The sequence below is a fragment of the Salmo salar genome, chromosome 17 (assembly GCF_965601325.2).
Source record: "Salmo salar chromosome 17, fSalSal1, whole genome shotgun sequence".
Lineage (NCBI taxonomy): Eukaryota > Metazoa > Chordata > Actinopteri > Salmoniformes > Salmonidae > Salmo > Salmo salar.
Window position 1 is genome coordinate 13109530 of NC_138307.1, and position 24934 is coordinate 13134463.

The 24934-nt window shown below is 44.8% G+C and overlaps 1 protein-coding gene across 2 annotated transcripts in view; it reads right to left on the reverse strand.

Moving 5' to 3' along the window:
• Window positions 1–508: 508 nt before the first annotated feature.
• Window positions 509–24934, reverse strand: part of LOC106575315 (ATP-binding cassette sub-family C member 4) — a 36824-nt gene continuing 12398 nt past the window's right edge. For both annotated transcript variants that reach the window (XM_014151777.3, XM_014151778.3), the window contains exons 3-29: window positions 24677–24797; window positions 24300–24524; window positions 24123–24212; window positions 23434–23597; window positions 22766–22891; window positions 19183–19432; window positions 18962–19069; window positions 18760–18849; window positions 17478–17669; window positions 17273–17367; window positions 17087–17173; window positions 16466–16562; window positions 16016–16234; window positions 15759–15881; window positions 15537–15574; window positions 15325–15431; window positions 13087–13233; window positions 10602–10681; window positions 10320–10470; window positions 9951–10181; window positions 3776–3876; window positions 3028–3375; window positions 2804–2893; window positions 2526–2698; window positions 2236–2341; window positions 1571–1705; window positions 509–1482 (exon numbers count right to left, since the gene is read on the reverse strand). In XM_014151777.3, the coding sequence (XP_014007252.1) occupies window positions 1408–1482; window positions 1571–1705; window positions 2236–2341; window positions 2526–2698; window positions 2804–2893; window positions 3028–3375; window positions 3776–3876; window positions 9951–10181; window positions 10320–10470; window positions 10602–10681; window positions 13087–13233; window positions 15325–15431; window positions 15537–15574; window positions 15759–15881; window positions 16016–16234; window positions 16466–16562; window positions 17087–17173; window positions 17273–17367; window positions 17478–17669; window positions 18760–18849; window positions 18962–19069; window positions 19183–19432; window positions 22766–22891; window positions 23434–23597; window positions 24123–24212; window positions 24300–24524; window positions 24677–24797 (3769 nt within the window). In that variant the 3' untranslated portion in view covers window positions 509–1407. The remainder of the gene's footprint in view (window positions 1483–1570; window positions 1706–2235; window positions 2342–2525; window positions 2699–2803; window positions 2894–3027; window positions 3376–3775; window positions 3877–9950; window positions 10182–10319; window positions 10471–10601; window positions 10682–13086; window positions 13234–15324; window positions 15432–15536; window positions 15575–15758; window positions 15882–16015; window positions 16235–16465; window positions 16563–17086; window positions 17174–17272; window positions 17368–17477; window positions 17670–18759; window positions 18850–18961; window positions 19070–19182; window positions 19433–22765; window positions 22892–23433; window positions 23598–24122; window positions 24213–24299; window positions 24525–24676; window positions 24798–24934) is intronic.

Genomic DNA, 24934 nt, shown 5'->3' on the forward strand with positions numbered 1-24934 from the left:
GTTTCACATATTTAAAGCTGTTCAGTCCATGAGTCATGTAGAAAGGCACATGCCGGATTGGAACTGGCAACCTAGCCTGTCACAACCCGTGTTTAACGCCCTCCATCCACCTCCAACCTGCCTCCCTAAAAGGCTGTTCTTTATTTGGCTCTCACCTCTTGCAAGCTCTGCCCATTTGAGCTTTCGTCCTCCGAACAAGATCTGATAAGGAAAACTGCTGCATTTACAAAGGCAGCCCAATTTGAATATTTTTTTTTCAGGTCTGAAAAAGATCTGTTAGTTCAAAAGACCAATTATGCATTTAAATTCTTGATAAACCTGTGTATATTTGGTTTATCTGGAAATGTTAATGTCTATAAAGGGGGATAATGAAATATTGTGGAAAGAGGCTTACAAAACTATCCTAGGAAAATATGGTGTAAAATTGTCCCTTTTTCTTTAGTCAATGCTGATAGTTGCTTTTCTTTGAGTCAATACCATGTTTGCGTGGAAGACGTGACATAAGAAACAAGACTTAAGTTTGTATTAAAATGAAGTTTACATTTCACAATTATTTTTTACAAACATCAATATATCTGAAACTTGTAAAAAAGAGGTACTGTTGCTATAGGTACATAAAAATAAGAACGCCTTTGGGAAAAGAATTACATCCACTACAAAAACAATGGAATCAAAATGTAGTTTTAAAAAAAATCTAAGGTCTCTCCATACTGTCTCATTAGGAGATAAGTTTGTAGTTCAATACATTTCACATTGATGGGTAGGTATTCCTGCTTTTAAATGATCTAGACTGTCCTTACAATCATCACTCATGCAAACAATGTGAGACATACATGGGTTACTCACTTTGGTCAAGATAAATCCCTTATAGCATAATGACAGCATGTCTTTTCATGTGCCTACAATGGTGAAGTGTAATTTTCCGTTGCACGTATAGTATTTGAATACACACGCCAATTAGTTCCATTGCCTAGTAAAGTGATTGCATAGACAGTGCAGCATGTCAGGATAGTGTGCCCTGTGCAGTAAGGTAAATCAGTAGAAGTAGCAGCAGTTCAAATAGTAAAAGATTGAGGCACAAAGTATGAAAATGCAATCCTACTTCCATTGTTGTAACACTATTCTCATGATTGTTAATTAAAGTCGTTTTAAAGATGCAACACACACCAGCAAAGTGTCAATAAGGAAATACATTTTTGCTTCCTTACTTAAATAAATTATTTTTAAGTCCGTTCCATAAATATTGCCTGATTTTGCATGCAAACAACTTACCATGAAAATGACATTTCAGTTTTTTTATTCCTTTTGACCAATCAGCTCTGGTAAAGATCTGTGATTGGTCAAAAGAGAAATTAGTGAAAAGGAAAAAATAAATATGAATTGGGCAGATGTCAAGTCCCTGCACCGTCACACAACCGTCTCAAAGAAGACCACTCCGTTGGCCATTTTTGGACCATGGCTGTTGCTGTTGTTCATATGCGCCTGAATGAAAATATTGTGAATTGGTAAAGAAATCAAGTTAGGTTGAGAGAATGTGTATTCTGGGTTGGGATGCAGTGTCAGTGCTCACCTGTTTGGCTGATTCCAGCAGGGAAGCTGCCTCAGCCTTGCCCGTCTGCTGGACTATCTTGTAGAGGGCACTCTCCTGGTTCTGAAGAAGGACGTACGGCTCGTCAAACTCCTGAATCATACCAGCACCTAGCACCTGAAGGCAGGGTCAAAAGTCAGTAAGTCAACCTGGCTAAAAAACTTTAGCTGACATGGCCTAGATGATCTGGACATATATGACAAGTTATAAATAGCTCTCTAAGGTCTGCAATGACTGTCACGATGAGGAAAACTGCTGATACACTACCCAATTTTGAAATTGCACCTTGTGCATTCTACTACTACAACTTTCAGGATTAAGTTCAGACCGTTCCTTAATTTTTTGGGGTGGGGGGGACCCTACCCCTCGGGCGCTCCCCATAGTTTTGGAACCACTGATCTAGCGCTCTGTTTACAATAGAGTAACCTACTTCACTCTGCACTGACTGAATTACTCAGCACCTTCAGAGAAGTGTAAACAGGGTAAACTCATTTCTCACGATCTGAGATCAACCTGAACTAAAGTGAATAAAAGTACATCTCTCAACCTGCTCAGTCTCGTTTTTTTATCTTATATATATAAATAAAATGATTGATGTGTGTGTGTGTGTGACAGATATACATCTATTTGATGGGAAGAGCTCTCACCAGAATGCGGTCGCTGTCTATGATGGTGTTGAGGCGGTGGGCGATGGTGAGAACGGTACACTCCCTGAATTTGTCTCGTATCGTCTTCTGGATCAGCTCGTCTGTTCTACGGACACAGACAGACAAACAGTTCAGGAAAGACTCAACCAGGATAAAGAAAACACACACTTTCATTGACTACTAGATGCCTCCCAGTCAAAGCATATCAGCTGCCTCTGCTGCTCAGCTCTAAAGAACAGACAGGAGGTCCTCCATGGCAACACGTGTGTATGGGAGAGGCAGCTCTGTACCTGGGGTCCACGTTGGCCGTGGCCTCGTCGATGATGAGGATGCGGTTCTTCCTCAGGACGGCTCGGGCCAGACAGACCAGCTGCCTCTGACCCACACTGAAGTTGGAGCCCGACTCAGCAAGAACCGTCTCCATCTTATTGGGCAGCTCCTCCACCACAGACTTCAGCTGGACCTGGAGAGGAAACAGTTACTGGAGTAAGTAAGTTTCCACAACCTGTATGTCAATGCGTGAGAGTATATCCTGTTACTGTATCAATAGGAGTCTGAGGAGCAGTACCTCTTGGAGAGCGTTCCACAGGTCCTCGTCTGTGTGCTGGCTGAAAGGGTCCAGGTTCTTCCTCATGGTGCCGGTGAAAAGCACAGGGTCCTGCAGAACAGAGGGGCCACAAACAGAAAAATGTAATAAGCTCTAACAGAGCCATATCTGAACTAGGAGCCTTTACTACATTCAGAAGGACTAAGGGACAGAGCAGCCACAGAAGACCCACCAACAGTAGCTACCTGAGGTATGATGGACATCTTCTGGCGCAGGTCATGAAGGCCGATCTCGGAGGTCAGAACTCCGTCAATGTAGATCCTGCCCTCTGGCTCTGCCAGGCGGAAGAGAGCCGATACCAGGGAGCTTTTCCCCGCACCCGTCCTGCCCACGATGCCAACCTTCTCTTTGGGCCTGAACATGGCCTTCATGTCCTTCAGGACCACCGGTCCGTCTGAGCTGTAGGAGAAGCTGACCCGGTCAAAGGTGATGAGGCCTTGGCTCGGCCACTCAAGAGGAGGACGCATCTGGGTTTCCCAGGGTGCTTCACTCTCCAGCTCTGTGTACTCCACCACCCTCTCCACTGACGTCATCTGAGGACGGTAAATAAATAACCATGTCAATCAAACAAACCTGGTTCTAATCTCATTTACCAGCCTACTCTGAGACTGGGAACGTGGTTAACCTTGGTCTAATGCTAGTATGGCTTCTCAGCACTAAATTATAAAACTTTACAGAACTTCAATAATTCACACGCTACATTCTTAAGTGAGCTGTTTCAGCTGAACATTCCTGAATGACAGGATGCAACTAAAACCCTTTTGACTCTAATGAATCTTATTTCTACAGGTCACTGGCGCAGATCTCTGAGTTTGATTATTTCCCTGTGGAAATTCATTCCCAGGTAAAATATTTCAGATACTATAAAAGGTCCTGGGCCTGGGGAGCTGGGGGAGGGACAATACCAGAGTTAGGACTTTGATGTGATCTTACCATGTTCTCCATCTCTGCACTCTGACGAATGGTCCATTGGAAGTTCCCAAGAAGGGTGACAGCGTAGGACAACACCAAACCCACAGCTCCCGCCTCCAGCCCTGATTAGAACATTTACTCAATTCATTGGCTACACAGCATGTCAACAACCAGAAGCCATGGATTACAGGCAACATCTGCATTGAGCTAAAGGCTAGAGCTGTCCCTTTCATGGAGCCGGACACTAATCCGTACCCTTATAAGAAATACCGCAACAACCTCCATCGAGCCGTCAATACAGCACTAAGATCGAATCCTCTGGCACTGGTCGGATGTGGCAGGCCTTGCAAACGATCACTGATTACAAAGGGAAACCCAGCTGCGAGCTGCCCAGTGACGCAAGCCTACCAGACGGTCTAAATGCCTTCAAGGCAAGCAACACTGAATCATGCATGAGAGCACCAGCTGTTCCGGACGACTGATCACGCTCTCTGTAGCCGATGTGAGTAAGAACTTTAAACAGGTTAATATTCACAAGGCTGCAGGGCCAGACGGATTACCAGTACGCGTACTCTGTGCATGTGTGACCAGCTGGCAAGTGTCTTCACTGATATTTTCAACCTTTCCCTGATCTAGTCTGTAATACCTACATTTCAAGCAGACCACCATAATCCCTGTGCCCAAGAACACCAAGGTACCCTGTCTAAATGACCATGGCCCGTAGCACTCACATCTGTAGCCTTAAATGCTTTAAAAGGCTGCTCATGGCTCACAACACCGACACCCTGGACCCAACTAATTTCCATACCACTCCAACAGATCCACAGATGACGCAATCTCTTTCACTCCACACTGCCCTTTCCCACCTGGGCAAGAGAACCTATGTGAGAATGCTGTTCATTGACTACAGCTCAACAACATCACCCCCTCCAAGCTCATCAATAAGCTAAGGACCCTGGGACTGAACACCTCCCTCTAACTGGAACCTGGACTTCTTGACAGGCCGCCCCAAGGTGGTGAGGGTAGGCAACAACACATCCAACACACTAACCCTCAACATAGGGGCCCCTCAGGGGTAAGCCTGATCACCGACGATGATGAGACAGCCTATTGGGAGGAGGTCAGAGACCTGGAAGTGTGGTGCCAGAACAACCTCCTCTCCCTCAACATCAGCAAGACAAAGGACCTGATCATAGACTACAGGAAACGGAGGGCTGAGCATGCCCCCATTGACTGGGCTGTAGTGGAGCGGGTCGAGAGCTTGAAGTTCCTCTGTGTCCACATCATTAAGGATCTATCATGTTCCACACTCACCAACACAGTCGCGAAGAGGGCATGACAACGCCTGGTCTCCCTCAGGAGGCTAAATATATTTAGCATGGGTCCTCTGATGCTCAAAAAGTTCTACAACTGTACCATTGAGAGCATCTTCACTGACTGCATCACCGCTTGGTATGGCAGCTGCTTGGCATCTGACTGCAAGGCGCTAGAGGGTAGTGCGTAAGGCCCAGTGCCGAGCTCCCTGCCACCCAGAACCTCTATGCCAGGCAGTGTCAGAGGAAGGACCTAAAAATTGTCAGACTCCAGCAACCCATGTCAAAGACTTCTCTATCGCACGGCAAGCACTACCGATGCACCAAGTCTGGAACCAACAGGCCCCTGAACAGCTTCCACTCTAAAGGCTTTCGGTGGAAAGTATTTAGTTAAATAGCTACCCGGACTATCTGCATTGACCCTTTTTGCAATAACTCTTTTGACTCATTACATACGATGCTGCTACTTACTTATACTTATTTATCCTTTGCACACTCATATGACGAATGCACTGTAAACTTTATTCCTAGTTACAGTGCCTTCGGAAAGTATTCAGATCCATTCACTTTTTCCCCAAAAATGATGTACCAATTACGTACCAGCCTTACTCTAAAATGGATTTTTTTGTAAATCCAACACAATACCCCATAATGACAGAGCAAAAACAGTTTAGAAATGTTTGTTAATAAACTGAAATATAACATTTACATAAGTATTCAGACCCTTAACTCAGTACTTTGTTGAAGTATCTTTGGCAGCGATTACAGCCTCGAATCTGATTGGGTATGACGCTAGAAGCTTGGCACACCTGTATTTGGCACACTCCCATTCTTCTCTGCAGATCCTCTCAAGCTCTGTCATGTTGGATGGGAAGCGTGACTGCACAGCTATTTTCAGGTCTCTCCAGAGATGTTCGATCGGGTTCAAGTCCAGGCTTTGGCTGGGCCACTCAAGGACTTTCTTGAGCGCTCTGGAGAAGGTTTTCATCAAGGATCTCTGTACTTTGCTCCGTTTATCCTGCCCTCGATCCTGACTAGTCTTCAGTCCCTGCCGCTGAAAAACATCTCCACAGCATGATGCTGCCACCATCATGCTTCACCATAGCAATGGTATTGGCCAAGTGATGAGCGGTGCCTAGTTTCCTTAAGTTCAACAGTTCAATCTTGGTTTTATCATGGTCAGAGTCATTTAGGTGCCTTTTGGCAAACTCCAAGCGGGCTGTCATGTGTCTTTTTGATGAGAAGTGGCTTTCGTCTGGCTATTCTACCATAAAGCCCTGATTGGTGGAGTGCTGCAGAGATGGTTGTCCTTCTGGAATGTTCTCCATCTCCACAGAGGAACTCTAGAGCTCTGTCAGAGTGACCATGGGGATCTTGGTCACCTCCCTGACCAAGGCCCTTCTCCCTCGATTGCTCAGTTTGGCCGGGCAGCCAGCTCTAGGAAGAGTCTTGGTGGTTCCAAACTTCTTCCATGTAAGAATGATGAAGGCCACTGTGTTCTTGGGGACCTTCAATGCTGCAGAACATTTTTGGTAAACTTCCCCAGATCTGTGCTGCGACACAATCTTGTTGTCTCGGAGCTCTACGGACAATTCCTTCAATGGCTTGGTTTTTGCTCTGAAATGCACTGTCAACTGTGGGACCTTATACAGTTGAAGTCGGAAGTTTACATACACTTAGGTTGGAGTCATTAAAACTTGTTTTTCAACCACTCCACAAATTTCTTGTTAACAAACTATAGTTTTGGCAAGTCGGTTAGGACATCTTCTTTGTGCATGATACCATTAATTTTTCCAACAATTGTTTACGGACAGATTATTTCACTTATAATTCACTGTATCACAATTCCAGTGGGTCAGAAGATTACATACACTAAGTTGACTGCCTTTAAACAGCATGGAACATTCCAGAAAATTGTGTCATGGCTTTAGAAGCTTCTGATAGGCTAATTGTCAATTGGAGGTGTACCTGTGGATGTATTTCAAGGCCTACCTTCAAACTCAGTGCTTCTTTGCTTGACAACATGGGGAAATCAGCCAAGACCTCAGAAAAAAAAATGTAGACCTCCACAAGTCTGGTTCATCCTTGGGAGCAATTTCCAAACGCCTGAAGGTACCACTATCATCTGTACAAACAATAGTACGCAAGTATAAACACCATGGGACCACGCAGCCGTCATACCGCTCAGGAAGGAGACGTGTTCTGTCTCCTAGAGATGAGCGTACTTTGGTACGAAAAGTACAAATCAATCCCAGAACAACAGCAAAGGACCTTGTGAAGATGCTGGAGGAAACAGGTAAAAGTATCTATATCCACAGTAAAACAAGCCCTATATCGACAAAACCTGAAAGGCTCCTCAGCAAGGAAGAAGCCACTGCTCCAAAACCGCCATAAAAAAGCCAGACTATGGTTTGCAACAGCACATGGGGACAAAGATCGTACTTTTTGGAGAAATGTCCTCTGGTCTGATGAAACAAAAATGGAACTGTTTGGCCATCGTTATGTTTGGAGAAAAAGGGGGAGGCTTGCAAGCCGAACAACACCATCCCAACCATGAAGCACGGGGGTGGCAGCATCATGTTGTGGGGGTGCTTTGCTGCAGGAGGGACTGGTGCACTTCACAAAATAGATGGCATCATGTGGATGGAAAATGATGTGGATATATTGAAGCAACATCAAGACATCAGTCAGGAAGTTAAAGCTTGGTTGCAAATGGGTCTTCCAAATGGACAATGACCCCAAGCATACTTCCAAAGTTGTGGCAAAATGGCTTAAGGACAACAAAGTCAAGGTATTGGAATGGCCATCACAAAGCCCTGACCTCAATCCTATAGAAAATCTGTGGGCAGATCTGAAAAAGCGTGTGTGAGCAAGGAGGCCTACAAATCTGACTCAGTTACACCAGCTCTGTCAGGAGGAATGGGCCAAAATTCACCCAACTTATTGTGGGAAGCTTGTGGAAGGCTACCCAAAACATTTGACCCAAGTTAAGCAATTTAAAGGCAATGCTACCAAATACTAATTGAGTGTATGTGAACTTCTGACCCACTGGAATTGTGAAACAGTGAAATAATCTGTCTGTAAACAATTGTTGGAAAAATGACGTGTGTCATGCACAAAGTAGATGTCCTAACCAACTTCCCAAAACTATAGTTTGTTAACAAGAAATTTGTGGAATGGTTGAAAAACGAGTTTTAATGACTCCAACCTAAGTGTATGTAAACTTCCAATTCCAATCAAAGCAGCTCCATACCATCACACCACCTCCATGCTTCACGGTGGGAACCACACATGCGGAGATCATCCGTTCACCCACATCGCGTCCCACAAAGACACGGCGGTTGGAACCAAAAATGTCAAATTTGGACTCCAGATCAAAGGTCAAAGTTCCACCGGTCTAATGTCCATTGCTTGTGTTTCTTGGCCCAATCAAGGCTTTTCTTATTATTGGTGTCCTTTTAGTAGTGGTTTCTTTGCAAAAATTCAACCACGACGTCCTGATTCACACAGTCTCCTCTGAACAGTTGATGTATGTTACTTGAATTCTGAAACTCTAATGAACTTATCCTCTGCAGCAGAGGTAACTTTGGGTCTTCCTTTTCTGTGGCGGTCCGCATGAGAGCCAGTTTCATCATAGCGCTTGATGGTTTTTGCGACTGCACTTGAGGAAACTTTGAAAGTTCTTGAAATGTTCCATATGGACTGTCGTTTCTCTTTCCTTTTTTGGAGCTGTTCTTGCCATAATATGGACTTGGTCTTTTACCAAATAGGGCTATCTTCTGTATACCAGCCCTACCTTGTCACAACACAACTGATTGGCTAAAACGCATTAAGGAAAGAAATTACACAAATTAACTGAAATGCATTCCTGGTGACTACCTCATGAAACCGGTTGAGAGAATGTGTGCAAAGCTGTCATCAAGGCAAAGGGTGGCTATTTGAAGAGTCTCAAATATAAAATAGTTTGATTTGTTTAACACTTTTTTGGTTACTACATGATTCCATATGTTATTTCATAGATTTGATGTCTTCACTATTATTCTACAAAGTAGATAATAGTTAAAATAAAGAAAAACCCTTGAATGAGTAGGTGTTCTAAAACTTTTGACCGGTAGTGTAGCTTGGATAACTGTTTGGCCCCAAGTGTAATACAAGTTGTTGCAAGGGAACAGGCAATGAGCCAAAGACTTTGAGCAGAAAGATTATCCAACCTCATTCAATTTGTTTTATGTCATATTGATAAGGGAATTTATATGTTTAAGGTAATGACTAAAGAATTTCACCCTGAAACATAATTATTAGATTATGTAACATGTATTATGAATAATTAGAGTGATAAACTTAAGTCCAATAAGGTTTGGTCGAGACTAGTAAGGGAGAGAAGTGTGTGTGTGTGTGTGTGTGTGTGTGACTAAGAAAATACAGAGGACAATTAAACTATTCATGACCTGACCTGGTTAGAACTCTAAGAAACTTACGACAGGAAAGGGAGTCCTGTCAAGGTCCCTCTAATCTCAGGAGGATAGAACTGCCAGCTTGGTAGTGATAGACGAGGAATGCGGACTGTGGGGAAAGATACAGCCCACCTACTGTCTGTGTGTGCGTGGAAATAGGTGGGGGTGAGAGTTATGTCTTTTTATGTCTTTGCATTTTGACTTTAGAACGTTCTCTGAATAAACTGTACGGACATTTTGCATAAGCTGAGTCTTTGTCTAATTATTAAACCCAGGGTCTTACAAACCTCCGGGATTGGTCAAAGCTTAAATAATTGTTAGTTATCATCATTGGGATTGAAAATTCTCGTGACACATATGCAACCAACATTGATTTCTACCGTTGTGTAACAGCTTGTGTAATGAAGCCATAATAATTTATCCTCTTACCATCTCTGAGGAAGAGGCAGCCGAAGGCAGTGACAGTGACAAAGGCTGCGCAGATTCCATCCAGTCGGAGAGCGAACCATCGAGAGGTGACCAGGAACAGGAACCAGGACTCTGAGTGCAGATCCTGATGAGCGTCAAAGGTGTTCTGGAATCTCTCCTCGGCTCTGAAGGCTCGGATCGTCCACAGACCTTGGAGGGACGAGGACAGGTGGGAGAAGACAGGACTCCGAGCTGCAGAACACAGGAAATACATCAACTCACACACGCCGGCAGACACAAAAGGAAATCGTACACATTTAATAGAGAAAATGTACAATTATCATTTGTTCCTTGCCCCCCCTAACTGTCCCAGTCAGTCCTGTCACTCACTGGTGGACTCCAGGCGTTTGACGTCCCGTGACGTCTGCAGGAAGTAGCGTCTCAGGAACAGGAATATGATGAGAAGAGGAACAACAGGGATGAGGATCCAGGGCATGACTGAGGCTGCCACCACCACTACGCCGATATTCTGCAGGATCGACTGTGGCAAGATCAGATACGCCCAGGAGACATGAAGAAAATATTTATGTAATATAGATACTGGATTGGGAAATCTATATCCTCCTGCCAAAATACATAGATGTTCCCCTCTAGGGCTATACACTCATTTACCTGACTGAAGTCAACAAAGGTATTAGGTAACATGGAATCCAGCTGGCTGATGTCCTTCGAGAACCTGTTGAGAATTCTTCCTGTGACAGAACAGGAGAAAGTAATCCACTGGGCAAAAACTGGTTAAATCAACATTGTTTGCCACGTCATTTCAACAAAAAAACTCAATGTGATGACATTTACTCAACGTGGAAAACTGCTAGGATTTTTAAAAAGTCATCACGTGCTAAGAATGCTATTTTTGGATGGCTATTCCCTATTGGAATTTGGCCTCTACAGTCGTGGCCAAAAGTTTTGAGAATGACACAAATATTAATTTTCACCAAGTCTGCTGCCTCAGTTTGTATGATGGCAATTTGCATATACTCCAGAATGTTATGAACAGTGATCAGATGAATTGCAATTAATTGCAAAGTCCCTCTTTGCCATGCAAATGAACTGAATCCCCCAAAAAATATTTCCACTGCATTTCAGCCCTGCCACAAAAGGACCAGCTGACATCATGTCAGTGATTCTCTCGTTAGCACAGGTGTGAGTGTTGATGAGGACAAGGCTGGAGATCACTCTGTCATGCTGATTGAGGTCGTTTAACAGACCAGAAGCTTCAAAAGGAGGGTGGTGCTTGGAATCATTGTTCTTCCTCTGTCATCCATGGTTACCTGCAAGGAAACACGTGCCGTCATCATTGCTTTGCACAAAAAGTGCTTCACAGGCAAGGATATTGCTGCCAGTAAGATTGCACCAAAATCAACCATTTATCGGATCATCAAGAACTTCTAGGAGAGCGGTTCAATTGTTGTGAAGAAGGCTTCAGGGCATCCAAGAAAGTCTAGCAAGCGCCAGGACAGTCTCCTAAAGTTGATTCCGCTGCGGGATCGGGGCACCACCAGTACAGAGCTTGCTCAGGAATGGCAGCAGGCAGGAATGGCAGCAGGCACTGTGCATCTGTGCATCTGCACGCACAGTGAGGCAAAGACTTTTGGAGGATGGCCTGGTGTCAAGAAGGGCAGCAAAGAAGCCACTTCTCTCCAGGAAAAACATCAGGGACAGACTGATATTCTGCAGAAGGTACAGAGGTTGGACTGCTGAGGACTGGGGTAAAAGTCATTTTCTCTGATGAATCCCCTTTCCGATTTTTTGGGACATCCGGAAAAAAGCTTTTCCGGAGAAGAAAAGGTGAGCGCTACCATCAGTCCTGTGTCATGCCAACAGTAAAGCATCCTGAGACCATTCATGTGTGGGGTTGCTTCTCAGCCAAGGGAGTGGGCTCACTCACAATTTTGCCTAAGAACACAGCCATGAATAAAGAATGGTACCAACCCATCCTCTGAGAGCAACTTCTCCCAACCATCCAGGAACAGTTTGGTGATGAACAATGCCTTTTCCAGCATGATGGAGCACCTTGCCATAAGGCAAAAGTGATAACTAAGTGGCTCAGGGAACAAAACATCGATATTTTGGGTCCATGGCCAGGAAACTCCCCAGACCTTAATCCCATTGAGAACTTGTGGTCCATCCTCAAGAGGCACATGGACAAACAAAAACCCACAAAATCTGACAAACTCCAAGCATTGATTATGCAAGAATGGGCTGCCATCAGTCAGGATGTGGCCCAGAAGTTAATTGACAGCATGCCAGGGCGGATTGCAGAGGTCTTGAAAAAGAAGGGTCAACACTGCAAATATTGACTCTTTGCATCAACTTCATGTAATTGTCAATAAAAGCCTTTGACACTTATGAAATGCTTGTAATTATACTTCAGTATTCCATAGTAACATCTGACAAAAATATCTAAAGACACTGAGGCAGCAGACTTTGAAAATTAATATTTGTGTCATTCTCAAAACTTTTGGCCACAACTGTAGGTACACTCTAAGGCCAGAGGTCACCGTAAATCAGGTCTTAGTTACTGGTATCTGGGCCCCTGAGGCATACAAATCGACTATGGGTGTCCTAAGCAATTAAGACGTTTCAAATGTATAATCTATTCAACCCCAAGGTCTCAGCCTTGATTTAATTATTTGGCACGAGACATGGAAGGGTGAAACAATGAACAGGTAAGGCACGAGTATTTAGTTCCGCCCTCTCCTGTGGAGGGGGAGAGATTTGCTGCAAACCTCTTAGAGGAACGTTTGTCTATTAAACCTTTTAAATATAGAAGTTGTTCGCCTTATATTTAGCATCTAGCATTTCTCCACAACTTGACCAATTTAATTCCAAACAAATTTAAGGGAATTTAGTTGGGTATTTTTCACCCAACTTTTAATCTAAATACAATGATATTTGTTTTTTTTCATTGAATTCACGTTAGTTGACAACTCAACCAAATGTAAATCAAAACTAGATGTTGAAATGACATCTGTTCTCTCACCCAACCAGTTTCAAAGCATTTTGGAGGTCAGGACTAAATTACAAGAAATTGTATTGTACTCAACAAGAAAAAGACAACACAAACAGATTCTATTTCATGCGAGGGGTTTCTCACCAATCGGGTTGACGTCAAAGAAGCGTACTGGTGTCCGGAGGATAGAGTTGAACATGCGGTTGTGCAGAGACTGAGCAGCTTTCACCAGCACATTGAACATCACCAGGCTCCTGGCAAAGCCAAAGATGACCGAGGCCAGAGTCAAACCTGAACACAGAGAAGGTAACTTGTCAACCGTTACACGATTTTTCCAAGCTTCCTCCCAGGTAAGGGGACAACCTCATACTTACTTGGAAAATATTCCCATTCTTTGAAGGGAGAAGTAAATATACAGTATATTTAGGAATGCTCTTACAGGGCTCCGGGCAGCCGAGCGGAAATGGAGGAAAACTAGCCTCCCTGCGGACCTGGCATCTTTTCACTCCCTCCTCTCTACATTTTCCTCCACTCTAACTTCCAAGAATCTGCCTCTAACCCTAGGAAGCTCTTTGCCACCTTCTCCCTCCTGAATCCTCCTCCCCCCTCCCTGTGGATGACTTCGTCAACCATTTTGAAAAGAAGGTCGACGACATCCGATCCTCGTTTGTTAAGTCAAACGACACCGCTGGTCCTGCTCACATTGCCCTACCCTATGCTCACATTGCCCTACCCCGCCCAACAACCTGCCCGTTTGACCCTATCCCCTCCTCTCTTCTCCAGACCATTTCCGGAGACCTTCTCCCCTACCTCACCTCGCTCATCAACTCATCCTTGACCGCTGGCTACGTCCCTTCCGTCTTCAAGAGAGCGAGAGTTGCACCCCTTCTCAAAAAACCTACACTCGATCCCTCCGATGTCAACAACTACAGACCAGTATCCCTTCTTTCTTTTCTCTCCAAAACTCTTGAAGGTGCCGTCCTTGGCCAGCTCTCCTGTTATCTCTCTCAGAATGACCTTCTCGATCCAAATCAGTCAGGTTTCAAGGCTGGTCATTCTACTGAGACTGCTCTTCTCTGTGTCACGGAGGCTGTCCGCACTGCTAAAGCCAACTCTCTCTCCTCTGCCCTCATCCTTCTAGACCTATCTGCTGCCTTTGATACTGTGAACCATCAGATCCTCCTCTCCACCCTCTCCGAGTTGGGTATCTCCGGCGCGGCTCACTCTTGGATTGTGTCCTACCTGACAGGTCGCTCCTACCAGGTGGCGTGGCGAGAATCCGTCTCCGCACCACGCGCTCTCGCCACTGGTGTCCCCTAGGGCTCAGTTCTAGGCCCTCTCCTATTCTCGCTATACACCAAGTCACTTGGCTCTGTCATATCCTCACATGGTCTCTCCTATTATTGCTACGCAGACGACACACAATTAATCTTCTCCTTTCCCCCTTCTGATAACCAGGTGGCGAATCGCATCTCTGCATGTCTGGCAGACATACCAGTGTGGATGACGGATCACCACCTCAAGCTGAACCTCGGCAAGACGGAGCTGCTCTTCCTCCCGGGGAAGGACTGCCCTTTCCATGATCTCGCCATCACGGTGGACAACTCCATTGTGTCCTCCTCCCAGAGTGCTAAGAGCCTCGGCGTGACCCTGGACAACACCCTGTCGTTCTCCGCTAACATCAAGGTGGTGACCCGATCCTGTAGGTTCATGCTATACAACATTCGCAGAGTACGACCCTGCCTTACACAGGAAGCGGCGCAGATCCTAATCCAGGCACTTGTCATCTCCCGTCTGGATTACTGCAACTCCCTGTTGGCGGGGCTCCCTGCCTGTGCCATTAAACCCCTACAACTCATCCAGAACGCCGAAGCCCGTCTGGTGTTCAACCTTCCCAAGTTCTCTCACGTCACCCCGCTCCTCCGCACACTCCACTGGCTTCCAGTTGAAGCTCGCATCTGCTACAAGACCACGGTGCTTGCCTACGGAGCTGTGAGGGGAACGGCACCTCCGTACCTTCAGGCTCTGATTAGGCCCTACACCCAAACAAGGGCACTGTGTTCATCCACCTCTGGCCTGCTGGCCCCCCTACCTCTGCGGAAGCACAGTTCCCGCTCAGCCCAGTCAAAACTGTTCGCTGCTCTGGCACCCCAATGGTGGAACAAGCTCCCTCACGACGCCAGGACAGCGGAGTCAATCACCACCTTCCGTAGACACCTGAAACCCCACCTCTTTAAGGAATACCTGGGATAGGATATAGTAATTCTTCTATTGTAAAGTGGTTGTTCCACTGGATATCTTAAGGTGAATGCACCAATTTGTAAGTCGCTCTGGATAAGAGCGTCTGCTAAATGACGTAAATGTAAATGCTCTTCTGTATACCTGCATAAATGCCCATGTAGAAACCGAGGTCCAATTCTTGAGTGATGTTGAGGCCATTTTGGACAATCACAGTGCCGTTAATATTGAGTTTCTCCTGCTCTCCAGCCCTGTCAATCAAACAGTCAGTGTTGTTATTTGAACATTCACATTGCTATGGTCCAACTGAACTGTGAGACAAATAATGTACTACTGTAACAACAGATGCTTCTCACCAATAGGCCAGCCACCAGTCCTGAAGAACGTACGCTACCTGTGGGTGGCAAATTATATTATAGTTGGTTAGATCATTGCAATATCATTGGTTCCAATGCCTTGATCTGTTCAGAGTAAAATTTTGCACGCATCTATCAGAAGTCAAAATGCTGGTATTTACTGTAGATGCTAGGAGGTAGAATGGTGACATTCACTGCCTGACATTTTGGATGCGTTAATACCTCCGCGATGAGACTGAGGAGGACTGTGCCCAGCATAACCAGGATGCTGGCTCCTGCGTTTAAGTACTTGAAGTAGAGGCTGGCGCCGATGTTGCCTTCCGATCGGCTCTCCTCTGCTACTGTCTGGACAGGGAGGAGACATGGACATAATACCCTGTTAACTTAAAGGAGGGACAAGCTGGGACACTTCAGAATGAAAATCCTCCTTGTGACTGTATCTAAGGGCTTGAAAGGAGGTGGGTGGGGTTTGGACCCACCGAAAGCTGTTCAGCTCCATCTTTAACAGAGTGCATGGAGGAGGTGTGGGAGACCTCTGAATTCCGGGAGGAAATTGAGTTCTGGGAAAGGGCGTGTTTGACCACTGAGTGATTGTTGTTGGTTTGTGGCTCCTCCTCCTCGTCCCTCTTCAGCAGGGAGGTGAAGTCAACCCCAGAGTGCTGCAGCTCGGAGTATGTCCCCCTCGCCACCATGTGACCCTGACACACACACACACACACACACACACACACACGTCACACCCTGCCGAACGTTTGGAGTCTGTATTCATATGTAAATGCATATGCCTTTGGGTGAACTATTCCTTTCATAAAGATTGACAGCAGACATATTATGTGCTCAGCAAAGTAAAAAGGTAAGCAGAAATGGACCTGGGGTCATACGTAGGTTACAAAGCATGTGTAGAATGTTAAATTCTGCCAGGAACACACCTCCTTGAGGACGAGGATCTGGTCGACTGCTTGGAGGTACTGCAACTGGTGGGTGACCAGGATGCGGGGCTTGTTCTTCAGAATACCACAGATACACCTGGACATACAGGCACATGGAGAGAGACCGACACAGACAGTTTAAGTGCAGTTTCACACTGCTGGTGAAGGCCTAAAGGCCTGTTCTAACGTCAGAGAATCCACATGACCCTGAACATCCATTAACTTCTAAATGCTATACAAAAACCCATTCCTGCCCTAAAGAAGCAGCCAGTAAGTAGACCTAATCTGAGTCTGGGAAGAATGTAGTTCAGTTGTACTAAAGGATAGTGGGGTTAGTTGAGCCACCCTTTGTTTCTAGGAAACCATATGCAAACTGAATCATGTCACCAAATTCTTAGGAAGAGGTCATCATTTCATAGTTGCACCACACCTCCTCAAATCATCTTGCTACTCAATGTGTAAATGCATATTTTTAAAACTGTAGTGCGTTGTAAATGGGTCAAACTTTGAGCTGCTATTTTGTCTCTCTTGTAAAGTAATTATTTATCTCAATGGGACGAGTCCGGTAAAATAAAGGTAAAAAAAATACAACCTGTTTAGCTGAAACTGTGGTTCACTCACTGTTCAAACAGGTGTCTCCCGACCTCAGAATCCACAGAACTTAGAGGGTCGTCCAGCAGGTAGATATCAGCATCCTGGTACACAGCCCTGAGACACAACAAGGCTTTCAGAGACTGGAAGATATTCATCTATAGAATGTACCTCAACTCATTTCTACTCTGGTATGAAGTGGAGCTGTGGTTTTACCGGGCCAGGTTCACTCTAGCTTTCTGTCCCCCACTGAGGGTGGCTCCTCTGTCCCCTATCACTGTCAGGTCCCCGTCTGGCAGCAGCTCCATGTCCTGAACACAGAAGGGACAACAGAGACGACAGGGGCTAACAGTCAGAACACAAAACCATTGCAAATCTCCCAGCGTTAAATACCATGAGAGCTCCATTCAGTGTGTCTTACCCTCTTGAGGGCGCAGGCTCTCAGGACCTTCTCATACTTTTGAGGATGGAGCTCTTTGCCAAACAGGATGTTGCTGCGGATGGTTCCAGGGAACACCCAGGGCTGCTGGGAGGTGTAGGTCAGCTGACCTTTGACCCTCAACACCCCCTTGTCGTGCGGCAGCTCCCCCAGGATGGCGCTGAGCAGAGAGGACTGTGGGAGATAGGCTGGTAAACATGTGAGCTGGCTTACTACACACACACACACACACACACACACACACACACTACAAGACCAAAAGTATTCGGACACCTGCTCGTCCAAATTCATGGGTATTAATATGGAGTTGGTGCCCCCCTTTGCTGCTATAACAGCCTCCACTTTTCTGTGAAGGCTTTCCACTAGATACTGGGGACTTGCTTCAAGAGCCTCAAGAGCATTAGTGATGTTGTGCGATTAGGCCTGGCTCACAGTTGGTGTTCCAATTCCTCCCAAAGGTGTTCGATGGGGTTGAGGTCAGGGCTCTGTACAAGCTTGACAAGTTCTTCCACACCGATCTTGACAAACAATTTCTGTATGGACCTCGCTTTGTGCACGTGGGCAGTGTCATGCATTGACATTATGCATTGGGGCAGGTAGCGTTCTCCTGGCATCCGTCAAACCCAGATTCGTCTGTCGGACTTCCAGATGGTGAAGTGTGTTTCCACTGCTCCAGAGTCCAATGGCGGCGAGCTTTACTACACCACTCCAGCCAACACTTGGCATTGCGCATGGTGATTTTAGGCTTGCGTGCAGCTGCTCAGCCATGGAAATCCATTTCATGAAGCTCCCGATGAACAATTCTTGTGTTGACGTTGCTTCCAGAGGCAGTTTGGAACTCGGTAGTGAGTGTTGCAACCGAAGGACAGAATTTTTTTTACAAATTTTTTTGACACGTCTCGCTTCAGCACTCGCCTATCCCATTCTGTGAGCTTGTGTGGCCAACCACTTCGCAGCTGAGTCATTGTTGCTCCTAGACGTTTCCATTTCACAATAACAGCACTTAGTTGCCCGGGACAGCTCTAGCAGGGCAGAAATTTGACGAACTGACATCCTATGACGGTGCCACGTTGAAAGTCACAGAGCTCTTCAGTAAGACCATTCTACTGCCAATGTTTGTCTATGGAGATTACATGGCTGTGTGCTGGATCTTATATACCTGTCAGCAACGGGTGTGGCTAAAATAGCAGAATCAACTAATTTGAAGGGGTGTTCACATACTTTTGTATATATAGTGTACTATGTACTGTGCATGACCTCTGACCTTTCCAGACCCCACAGGTCCAATGACAGCAACAAGCTGCTCCGACTTCACTGTGAGTGACAGGTTCTGGAGAGATGGGGTGTCCAGACACTGTGGAGAGAGAGAGAAATTACATTTCATAGCAATACATGAAACTAGCACACCGGACAGGCGTCTTCTTGTTTTGTATATCAACATTTGGACATTCAACCAGAATATTCACCTTGTCCCAGTAGCAAATTAAGTCCTTGATCTCAACAGAGGCGTCTTTCTTTTCCTCCAGGGTGAATCTCATGTTGGGTCTCTCAATCTCATCCAACAGAAGGAAATTCTGTGGGTCAACAGAGAGATGATGCAGCCAAACAAACCTTACTAAACCACAATAACTCATTGCACCTAGGTGAGGCACAGCAGCCATTTTGTGCCAGATGATCTAGAGAGTACCTTGATCCTGCGGATACTGATGATGGTCTCGAACACCTTCTCTATGGCCTGTGGGAAGAAGAGGGTCACTGTGATCTTGATGGCACCATATAGAGACACTGCCACAAACACCCGGCTGGCTGAGATGGTGTTCCCCAGGAGGACGTAGACAGCGAAGGTGATGAAGACTATGATCTTACTGGCCGCAAAGAAGGAGGCCATATTGAGACCTCGCAGGTAGGAGCTTGACATGATCTTGGAGATCTCTTCCCTGAGGGAAGAATGACATTCTTTCAATTATAATAATGCAATAAGAAACATTCTGTTAGACCTTTCCATTGATGGATTCTGGGTACTAACTCCTAAACTTGGGATAGGGTTAATTATCAGGTATCCTATTGAAATATTGAGTGCTTAGGTTTAGAGGGTCTACACCAGAAGTTAATGGTTATCTGTAGGAGGAAGGTATAATCTTTGAATGTGTTGAGTGCAGGGAATGCGATGACGTGGCAGGCATTGATAAGAGGAGTGAGTACTTTGGGGTAGAGGTCAGGTCAGATGAAGTGAGGAAGAACAGATATCACTAAGGTTCTGTCGAGCAACAGAGATGCATTGGCTGTTCAGATGTGTAGGAGGAGACTCAGCCTAGGAGGAAGGGTTAAATATCAGTGCTTGTGTGAACAATGTTTGTCTGAATGCAGCTGTATTGACCCCCTGGGAAGAATAAACTTGGTTTGAACGTTCATAGTGTCCGTTGAGTTTATACTCTGAGAATTAGAACCTAACACCATTAACCTATAAAAGTCTAAGCCGTTGGGCGGGGTCATACCATGGATCATTTAGCTATTTGATTTGGAATTTTAGGACCCCTTTAGGTGTGTGTATTAAAAAATATATTATAATATTTTTGTTATTTGATAAAATATTGAATTGGGCCTTTACTACTGTAACCCATAGATTCGCAGTGAATAACACATTAATAAATGACAAAAAAGTCAAACATTTATCATAAAGGAATAAGGTTCTAGTAGATATAAGAAAGCTCACGAAATATATATTTTTTTTGGACACCTATTTAACCCCTTATTTTTGATGTCACAAAAATACCTCCATCCTTCCATTCCTTTGTATGGTCAACCTTCCGATGAGTTCCGTGACACTTGTTGGGGTCGTAGAGCAAAAACAGAGTACACCATCGTGTTCATGAGTCTCCCATTTCCACAGTGGGGTCATATTGGTTTGTAGCCCAAACGGTTCGGACGCTACAGACAGAAATTGTCTCATTAGCGTTACTGACTTCTGAAGAGTCCAGTGGGGCTTGTGGGGGTTGTAGACCATAGTGGTCATATTAGGTAGTAGGCCAAAACGTTTGGACGCTGCAGACATTTTCCGTGCAGGCCAATTTTCGGGATGTCTAACGGTCTGACAAACAGCGCTGTAGCTCTGCTACTTTCCACCACAGTTGCGGAAAAGACCTAGCTAGCCAAAGTCAAACAGTTCCTTTCAAAATTGCAATTCATTTTCTCAAATCGTGTTTGTCCGTTTCCCCGTGCAAAAAAAGCATCTAGCTTAAACTGACAGATTTTGCTGGTGATTTTTTTTAACGATGTCCATTAGATTGACGCACGGATGCGTCAATAGACTGAAGGATTTTAAGAGGTTTTTCACTCATTGCGGAAACATGGAAGAAGAACGGCAGAATTACTATTACAGCTTTTATGCACTTTGCTGCAGCCAGGAACATGGGAGATAGTGTTTTGGGAATGGGAATTCCACAAATACCTCAGACATTCCACTAAAAGCTACCATAGAATGTAACATTCTGAGACAAATAAATGCAACTTATCCTCGTGTTAAAGAACAAAGAGAAGCAGAAAGACTACAGCCAGGTCTCAGAGAGGGATCAGGGGACTAGACCTGTAATGTAACTGATAGCTGTTTGTTGGCAGCTGGTGAAGTGCATGTGGCTTTGCTTCCTCTGTGAGCCCATGCTAGGGGTGCCTGGCACTCAGCCAAACACTATAAATCGCACACTATATTCATATACATTGACTTATTCCACATTTGTTTTGTTGTGCCTGAATACAAAATGGATTATATTGATTTTATATCTCACCCATCTACACCAAATAACCCATAATGACAAAGTCAAAAGATATTTTAAGATTTTTTTACAAATGTATTGAAAATAAAATACAAATATTTCTATAAGTATTCACAGCTTTGAGTCAAATCTGGCTATTTAGCACTCTTATGGCTTGGGGGTAGAAGCTGTCTCGGAGCCTATTGGTCTGAGAGCCAATGCTCCAGTACTGTTTGCTGGCCGGTATAGACCACATGGAAAGCTCAATTAATAAAAAAATAAAAAAATTATAAGAAGAAAGACGTGCCAAAATTCTGCATTTTGACATCTCCCTCTGTGCACCAACTGTGACTTCTAGGAAGGATTTAACCCACTTAATACCTCTTAGGATGTAAGGTCCCTGCGTGGTTATTGTACCGGTTCCGACCAACATTTTCGCTTATAAATCAATCTGTGGATACCGTAGATCGAAAGGGCTTGTATTGAGCGATAGCCCTGGTTCCCTCGGATATAGTAGTATAACATTTTTAGAAGCATTGGACCAGAACCCTGATACTGTTTGACGTCTAAATTGGAACATCAGTCATGAAGATTAGGCTATTAGCCTGTGTGATGTAGGATGTGAAATCTGAAACCACTTGAAGCTGGGATGTCCCTCCAACCATTTCATTTTCTCTTCAGACTGTCCATCAACCCCTGCGCGGAACATACGTCACAGCCACGGACAAAGCACATGCCTGCAATCGTTACATCGCAAGGCAGCAGGAGAGAGTGGTTTCGTCACGGAAAAAATTGATAAAATATAAATTTAAAAACATTTGTCATAGATGGACAGGATTAATATGAGATGAAAGGAGAGTTCATAACGAGTTCAGGAAGCCAAGCTTGAGCTCTGTGAGACGTTCACAGCGATGGGGGCAGATGTTTTGATCAAGAGTGAAATTTAGAAAATATGAACATTTTCTCCAACAATAAACATACAGATACAGGCTCATCCTGACATGACCCTCCAGCATGACAATAACACCACGCACAGAACGAGCAGTATGGCTGATCTCCTGCAAGACAGGAATGTCAGTGTTCTGCCATGGCCAGCGAAGAGCCCGGATCTCAATCCCATTGAGCACGTCTTTGACCTGTTGGATCGGAGGGTGAGGGCTAGGGCCATTGCCCCCCAGAAATGTCCGGGAACTTGCAGGTGCCTTGGTGGAAAAGTGGGGTAACATCTCACAGCAAGAACTGGCAAATCTGGTGCAGTCCATGAGGAGGAGATGCACTGCAGTACTTAATGCAGCTGGTGGCCACACCAGATACTGACTGCTACTTTTGATTTTGACCCCCCCTTTGTTCAGGGACACATTATTCCATTTCTGTTAGTCACATGTCTGTGGAACTTGTTCAGTTTATGTCTCAGTTGTCAAATCTTATGTTCATACAAATATTTACACATGTTATGTTTGCTGAAAATAACGCAGATGACAGTGAGAGGACGTTTCTTTTTTTCCTGAGTTTAGTTCTTACCTTCTGACATCATTGACCAGTGCTGAGAAGGGCTTCTCCCAGGCATACATTTTGATGATCCTGATTCCAGACACCACTTCATTCATGGTGCATATCCTATTGTCAGTCAAGGCAGATGTTTTACTCCTGCAAGAAAAGGAGGTCACTCAGTCAGTTCAGTCATATCTCCTCGTAAACAGAAACTACTGACGTTTCCTGAGTTTAACGAATCGATGGCAATGTTTAAATTGCATTTAACTAAGATAACTCTTTCGTAGAATCAGAGAAGTCTGCATTGCTTTAGGGTTTCATAACGCCTAATCAAAGCTATTACTTCCAGCACTTGTGTTGTTGATTGTGTGAACAACTGTCCAAGCAAGAGTTCACGGTTCAATTGCCAGTCATTATGCCAGCCAACATATGAAGCTAACTTTTCTTCACATGTGCTTAGAATGTTCCAAGAGGTAAATCATTACAGTAAAAACAGAGAAGGGGTTTAAGACAAGGACATCATTATAACATATAGGTTGACCCACGGGTTACCGTTGAACAGGTAGCTCTGACATAGTCAATGAAGCATAAGAGCCACTCACTGAAAAACATTACCCCCTATAGATAAGGACGAGGTCAACTTTTCTCAAGAAGACCCCACTAAGTTCAAGCCATGTCGTGTAACTTATGTAATTCACCTGAGGGAGCCGAAGAGCTTTCCAAACATGGTCTGTAGTGGCAGGAGCAACACAAGGACAGCCACGCCTGCCAGGCACGACGGGCCAATCTCATACCACAGGAGTATGATAACCACCACAGCCTGCAGAGGTGCTATCCAGAGGTAGTGCAGATTGGTGGTCACCTGCAAAGACCAGTGATCCCTGGTTTATTTAGCTGTTACATAATGTTTCTTCGTAGTTGCATTTAGCATAACAAAGATGATCCTTCGAGCTGGATTCATGACCTACTACAGCGGCCAACAGGCCAGGCTTGTCTTCATACCACTGAAGAAGCTGCATGGGCTCCCCATGATATATACATTTATATTCTTTCAGTCTGGTTTGAGTTTAGCATCGGATAATTGTAAACATTTGTGCTAAGCAACCATCTGCATTTTCCATTCACCCATGACTTTTGTTCTCTCCGTGTGGATTTAACTTATATACTTTAGTTGCAAGGACAGGATGACATACGGCTCAAAGGCATTGCAGATATTGGTGCATTCCATTCCTGTACATTTGACGAAGGGTCAATTGTTATATATGGGGCCTCTGTCATATAAGCTACAGCCATGTTCTTCAGAAACCTACGGAATTAACTGAGGAAGGATATGCTCAACCATTTCATCCAAAGTATCCGCATGTCTTCATGCACTTCCTGCTTTTACCTCATCAAACTTGTTGACATCGTTGGATAGCAGGTTCACTATTTGGCCTGTGGTTGTTTTTCCCATCGCTGCACTGCTGAGACACAGGGCCTATGGGGGAAATACATTTACTAGTAAATTGTTCTTGAAGATTTTAGTTTGTATAATTCTGTATGCAGGTATGTAGCGTATAATGACCTTCTTGTAGATCATGTGACACACAGCCACTCGTATCTTCATGCCGGTCCTCAGGACGTGGTAGTAATAATGAATTTGGAGGACGGTCAGCGCGACAGTGGACAGAGAGATACCAGCAGCGTAGCCAAAGGCCTCATAGAGCGCGTCCATATCATCAGGATCGTACTTCTCAAAGTACTGGATCAGCTTTCCCAAGAACACTGGCTGGATCACCTTAATCACCTCCTATTGGAGGAACAAGAGAAGAGGTAGAGAGATTTCAACCTGAACTCAAATCCACTTATTTACACTGTAAAAGAAAACCCACTTACCATGTACCCTATGTACATAGGTCAAATGTTATGTTCAAGAACCGGAAAACGTATATTTCTACATACTACGGTGAAACTAAAGATCCCCAACACGGCGTAGGGTTTCCCATAGCACTTCACAATGGCTTTGGTGAGTTTGGGCATCCGCAGCTCCTTGGCAGCCATTCGAACCTCCTTATCCCAATGCCTGGAGAGATTAGCACATTGTTAGACTTTGATCGGAAAACAGAACAGAGCCTAAATACACAATGGTGCTAAGTTCAGTGTTTAGCATGAAACTCCACTCACTAGGGGATAGGGCTAGGCTAGGGAAAGGGTTAGGCT